Source organism: Opisthorchis viverrini, assembly GCF_000715545.1.
Source record: "Opisthorchis viverrini unplaced genomic scaffold opera_v5_46, whole genome shotgun sequence".
Classification (NCBI taxonomy): Eukaryota; Metazoa; Platyhelminthes; class Trematoda; order Opisthorchiida; family Opisthorchiidae; genus Opisthorchis; species Opisthorchis viverrini.
The window spans coordinates 764,466-771,127 of record NW_008751703.1 but is presented as its reverse complement, the minus strand read 5'-3'; the positions used below and the strand labels follow the sequence as shown (position 1 = coordinate 771,127).

General features: G+C 46.0%; 1 protein-coding gene across 1 annotated transcript; it reads right to left on the bottom strand.

The window, feature by feature from the left end:
• Positions 1-5,055, bottom strand: T265_03331 (hypothetical protein; the record flags this gene model as incomplete). The annotated part of the gene is made up of 3 exons (XM_009167792.1): positions 1-896; positions 2,885-3,349; positions 4,947-5,055. The coding sequence occupies 3 exons, from the start codon at positions 5,001-5,003 to the stop codon at positions 87-89; spliced, it is 1,332 nt and encodes a 443-aa protein (XP_009166056.1).
• Positions 5,056-6,662: the final 1,607 nt, after the last annotated feature.

Sequence of the window (6,662 nt, the reverse complement as noted above, 5' to 3'; positions counted from 1 at the left end):
CATTTAGAATGATAATTTATGCGATTTAGATTTAACATTGACCAAATGCATTAACGACGTTGATCGTATTCTAGTCAGTGGGTGGCTCAGGCCTCTTCCAACTCCTCTTCGAATTCTCCCTCTTCTTCAGCGGTGGCATCTTGATACTGCTGATACTCGCTGACCAAATCGTTCATATTTGATTCGGCCTCCGTGAACTCCATCTCATCCATCCCCTCACCTGTGTACCAATGCAAAAACGCCTTGCGACGGAACATTGCAGTGAACTGTTCGGAAACACGTTTAAACAGCTCCTGAATGGCGGTGCTATTGCCGATGAAAGTGACGGACATTTTCAACCCACGTGGTGGAATATCACAAACAGCAGTTTTCACGTTGTTTGGAATCCACTCGACAAAGTAGCTGGAATTCTTGTTTTGCACGTTCAGCATTTGTTCGTCTACCTCTTTCATTGACATACGACCACGGAAAATGGCGGCAACAGTCAAGTAGCGACCATGGCGAGGGTCACAAGCGGCCATCATGTTCTTCGCATCAAACATCTGCTGTGTCAACTCCGGAACGGTTAGAGAGCGGTATTGTTGACTTCCACGACTGGTGAGCGGAGCAAAACCAGGCATGAAGAAGTGCAAGCGGGGGAACGGCACCATGTTTACAGCCAGTTTGCGTAGATCAGCGTTTAGTTGACCCGGAAAACGAAGACAAGTGGTCACGCCCGACATGGTAGCGCTCACCAGATGATTCAAGTCGCCATAAGTAGGGTTCGTCAACTTCAACGTGCGGAAGCATATATCGTATAGTGCTTCGTTGTCGATGCAAAATGTTTCATCCGTATTTTCCACGAGTTGATGAACCGACAGTGTTGCATTGTATGGCTCGACAACAGTATCGGAAACCTGAGAATCGGATTTTAAAAAAAGCGGTCAGTAAACGTAATCTCCGAAAGGTGTGTAATTACAGTGCGTTTCACGACCAAATACATTTGTTTGCCTGATGAGTGCGAGTACGAAATATGCAGGATCACTACCCGATGTTCCGACGGGTAACTGCTACCACAGAAAAGTACCACATGGTGTCAGTATCCAACCGACCTAAAATGCGAGCTTCTCTAGGAATACGTCTGACCCGAAACGAAATTCAGGTGATTGGCTCGCTAATGACGAAATTGATCCGAGACAATAATGTGCTTGTCTCCTGAAGACTAGGTGAATAATCGAAGGGTGGAACGATTGTCTGCGAGTGAAATTCAAGTACAATGCTTGAGTAGGGAAGGACTGAGCCACGACAGTAGGAGCACCGTTCAAACAAGCATGATTGCTAATTCTATGAATCCTACAAACACGTACAACTATGGAATATAGAGGACTGCGAATCCAGCGAATAGTGGTCGGCTGTGCCGTAATTTCACGCCGAAACAACCATTACAATGGAAACAAACTTGTATATATCAGCAGCAAATGTGGGCAATAACCGTACTTTCACTGAGATCCAAAAATCTTAGAGTAGACACCTGGACGGTTCCAGTGTTACCTTAGAAATATTATGGTTCCGATCATTACCTCCCGCCGTAACTGAGGGTTCCGAATGATATGTAATGGGTACGGACACATGTTTGAAGAAGTTGTCGATCTCAGTACATAGAGCAAACTGGATGTATCCCCTAAATCGACTGTCCCCAGTCCAAAGCAGCCCGCTAAACACAACCGATGGCCCAACTGAGGCTGATGATACAAACATACATCATACACGATAAGAACGAACGAATGCAGTGCACCGACTACGATTTTTCTGGGTAGTTTCATCGTTTGCGCATCTCTGAACACCCGAGAGCAGTGTATCATGAAGGTTTCAACAGACTGACACTGGTCTACATAAATCCGTTTCACATCTTTTCCACCCGTTTAACTCCTAAACTGGGTTGCTCACAGAGCGATATTCAAAGACAGCACAATAAACCATTTCGCCTACATTGCAGAGAGTCCCTTAATATACCGTCTTTTTAAGACTATATGGTAACCTACCGATAGTTTTCGTGCCACTGAATTCTACTGCATATATGTACAAATTGGTTCATAACTTGATTCCATCAGAAAGCAGAACACGTAGCAGTATGATAATACAACTAAATCGTCCTTAATGACAAGTTCAAACAGGTAATTATGAAACTCAGCTCGTCTCCGCGAAAATACGGTACCTTTCGAGTCCAGTAAAACAGAACACGAGAAATTGAAAAGTCTACCCCAACCGCAATCCCAAATGACGAAGTGTGTTTCGTAGTCAGCATAATGCTAAACTGTACCAGCATCGTTCAGGTAAATTAAAAAGGCAAAACCTACGAGACCATGTTGTGGTCTTGTAGGACTTGACTCAGTTGATGGATAAGAAAAAACGGAAGCGAGCTTTCGATGGGCACTCAGCCGTTTAGATAATGCCGAACTAGTAATCCAAACAACTTTCGTGAATCATGGTTCAGGTTTGTATCCCACGTAAGATTGCTTAGTTTGACTTTACTGGAACATGGAAATTTGCCACACGAATGATGTGCACTGCAATGCAGTGGTTACTTGTCCATTAGCGGCGTTAACGACATACAGTTTTTGATATATTCCATGAAAATAACTGGTTTCCAACACCCTGTCAACACTCAGAGACATCATCAGTGTTTGCTGATGGTTGGCCAACTCGTAACTCCTACAGTCGTCCGAAACATTCACTAGTTACAAGCATCCCTTAAACCAGCCAACTGGATACGGAAACAAATCAATCAACTTTGGCGCCCATTCGGCACACCTGCTCGCATAACAAGTAGGGATACTGGGTTGCCAGATTAATAAAAACAATCAATAAGAGCAATTATCATATCAATAAATACTACTATTGATACCTTGGGTGAAGGGACGACTGAAAATGTGTTCATGATGCGATCGGGATACTCTTCTCTGATCTTCGAAATCATAAGCGTACCCATTCCAGATCCGGTTCCACCCCCCAAGGAATGAGTCAACTGAAACCCTTGCAGACAGTCACAGGATTCAGCCTCTTTGCGAATCACATCCAAGACGGAATCCACCAATTCAGCTCCTTCTGTATAGTGACCTTTAGCCCAGTTATTGCCCGCTCCACTCTGGCCAAATACGAAGTTATCAGGACGAAAGAGTTGGCCGAACGGTCCCGCACGAACGCTGTCCATCGTACCGGGCTCCAAATCAACAAGGATGGCACGCGGAACGTATTTTCCACCCGAAGCTTCATTGTAGTAAACGTTTATCCGCTCCAACTGGAGATCAGAGTCACCGTGATATGTGCCAGTGGGGTCGATTCCATGTTCATCCGAGATGACTTCCCAGAACTGCAGCGAGAAACAGAAACAGCCTTGAAACTATCGGCAAGTGCTTTGATGCATTTTTCGAGCAAACACCAACAACTGCGACCTTCGAAACGCAGGATTTATCTTCTCAGGAAGCGAAGTTTAGTGACGCGTTTGGAAACGCGAGATACGGATAGAGTAAATGATAATTTATATGGCAAGATACTACTACCAAGTACTTATTGTTGACGTCGGGCGAAACGTTGATACGGCGTCAAAGAAACAGGATTGCGTCCAAGTCGAGTGATTATTGCGACACAATCTAATCACAAAGGATCCCACGTATACTCCGCGATCAAAGAACGAGAAAAATCGTTGCCACCCTCAAGGTTACCTTTCATAAGGCACACTGGTACAGGAATGAATCCAAACCTCCCACGGTTATCTACAATAGATATACTCCCAAAATGGTTTTTCCACGTGACATACCACCAGGATAAGTGTCTCAGTTGACATACAATATTTAGGATACGTGATTTAAGCGACACCTGAACCAGCTGGATCAAACGCGGCAGAAAACACGACCGATCGGTTTGATCAGAGAGCGATGCAAGCGACCGTTGAACCGGTGTGGAGAGACGATAAATATCCGTGCTTACTTAGACAAAACAAACAGTTCTTGAAAGATGTCGACTGTGTTGAAGGAAACCAAGAATAAGAGGACGTCTGATTGTCTGCTTAGATAAGACGAAGCACAACTATCATGGGGTAAATGAAGTGACGCCAGATTTGAACTGACATCAGGATTCAGATTAAACTACACATGCACCATCATCAACAGCATGACATCACTGTCCACCAATGATACTTCGTTTCCGTAGACGACACATGAAAAGCGGAAACAGTTAGTCAGTTAGTACAGGTCACACGGATTCATGACCAAAGGAAAAGGCCCATCAACTTTGAAGCAATAACCACAACTACGGGGTGGTGTCGTTGTAAGATATTTGCAGACGGTGAGTACGGTCAACCCTGGTTCTCCGCCCCAAGTTGGATTCCCTTGAAAAAAGGTGCAAGCGGCGTCCCGAATGTCTTTCTCTCATAGTTTCGAAATCCGCCTATTCAGTCATCGCGTTTTGGGCAGGACTATCTCTTATCATCTATTACTCGACTCAGTCCAAAGGGGAATTGTCACGTCTATGCTACATTAATGGCTGGTAGGTTGCAAACGACTCACCTTATTTAGCCGTCAATGCTAAAACTGCACCTTCCATAGTGCTTGCTATCGCAGCCGTTGCTCCACTATGGTTGGAACCCGTCATAAAAAACGTTCATCTGAATGAGACCTATTTCGACCGCAGATGAACGCCGAACGCAGTGAACCATTGGAAACAGCTTGTGCGTAAACAGGGTCAATTCAACCAAGAAACCCAGGTGATCGTGGAATCCTCTGCAATTGGCGTTGCGAATCACTTAATCTTAGGTGATTTATGGATATGTCTCACTGTCCTATCTGTCCGGTTCTGGCTGATCAACCCCTCAAGTACATGGCCCACATGCAAAAAGTTCTGCTACATAAACACTACGACGGTAGTGACAAATCGGTCACTTTAATCAACCGAGCAACTGAAGTGCTTACCTTGGCACCAATTTGATTTCCACACTGGCCAGCTTGAATGTGAACAATCTCACGCATTGCAAGGCGCGGAAGGGACGCAAACCAGAACGAACGAAAGTTCCGAATGCCAACTGACGTCGCGCTTCATGCTCTTTTCTGTTTTGATCGATAGACCAGGCTTCCTTATTTTCTGATTGGTTGATTGGGGCAGGGTGTTTTTTTATCAGCCAATGGGAGTCATGCAATGGTTGCCGATGTTTCCTCAGTAGGTGTCGTGAAGACGGACACACGCTATTGTCATCCGCTCTGTGTTGTCTAGGTATCGATCCGTTTTCTCTCCCCTAGCCGCCTTGGCAGGCTTACTTTTGGCACTCGTTTGGTCCGACGGTCTTGCGGCATGCGTAAGCAAGCCTAGGCGAGCAGGCCAGCTTGTTCAGCCCACTCGTGTGCTGCGCACGGTGCGTACGTCACCACCGCACCTTTTCACTGTCTGAGACGGCGCTATCTACAGGCGTCCTACCAACAGCTTCAGTGTAACTGGTCCCAGCCTGATCAAACAGGGTTACGATCCCGAGGTTAACCGGCCTTTACACAACAGTCCCCACCCAGTCTTTCCCCTATCCAAGGAACCACACAAGATCTCATTAAAAGTCATCCTAGCCATTTGTGTTGCGCAAAATCCCAATAAGACGCAGGATGCAGTTCGTGAACCAGTTTTCCATGCATTCCGACGACACTGGGAGGACAAAGTCAGATCAGTGTCTTCAGAAATGACAACGTTAGCGTATATTACCGTTCTCGAAGACCACCTGGAATGATCGACGAAGGGTTGTTGAGGTAGTGCGCGCAGAAAAACAGGATAGTACACTGCCACCTTCGTGGACAGAACATTAGGATGTCCGTTTTTCTGAGAGGCAATGTACCATTTATACACTCCTCTAGGAACCGAGGTTGGCCTCTTCCCATGGGGTCAACTGTTCCTTGAAAAATAGGCGCCATGCTTCTGAAACGCACATCGGTAACAGAAGGCAACACTGTTACCCGTTCGAAAATTTAAGGTACCCCAGGAAATAAGAAGATGGAGTTGGCTTTCAATGGATATCAACGGCTGAGTTCACTGTACATACAGTTGCCTCACTCTGATGAGATCACTTCAGTGACCAACTACGACTAAACACTCCTAAGGTGGGACAATTGTAGCTACAACCCACGAATACGGCCTCTGTAGATCGGCATAACACAACCCTAAGCAAAGGTACCGTCTGACACAGTCACACTACGCGCACCAGTGTGTCAACACATGTCAAATATTTAATTAGATTGAACGACCTTAGCTAACCTTTAGCCATGCGAGGCGATTGTCATGATTATTCCATCTGCGCGTGCTGGACTTTCCTAAATTATCATGTCTGAACCGGTGCACGTGAATTCCGCGAATTCCAACCACTTACAACTAATCAACAATTGTCTGGCTTGTTTCAAGTCAGGCGCTGCCTGAATTAGAAGACCTGTCAGGCGGACCAGTCAATCGACAGAACCAGGAATGTCACTGGATCGTCATTCTAACCGTCGGGCAAGTAGTCACGTCGGCCAAGCGTGAACACCGTGGCCTGTTCAGCCGTGACTGCTCGGGTGCGTCTCGCTTGTGCTGGTGGAGTAGTCGCAACAGGCTCGCCTCGTATGCGGATGTCTGGAATTCAAACCCAAGTATGACCAAGGATGCGCATTGCTGATGAG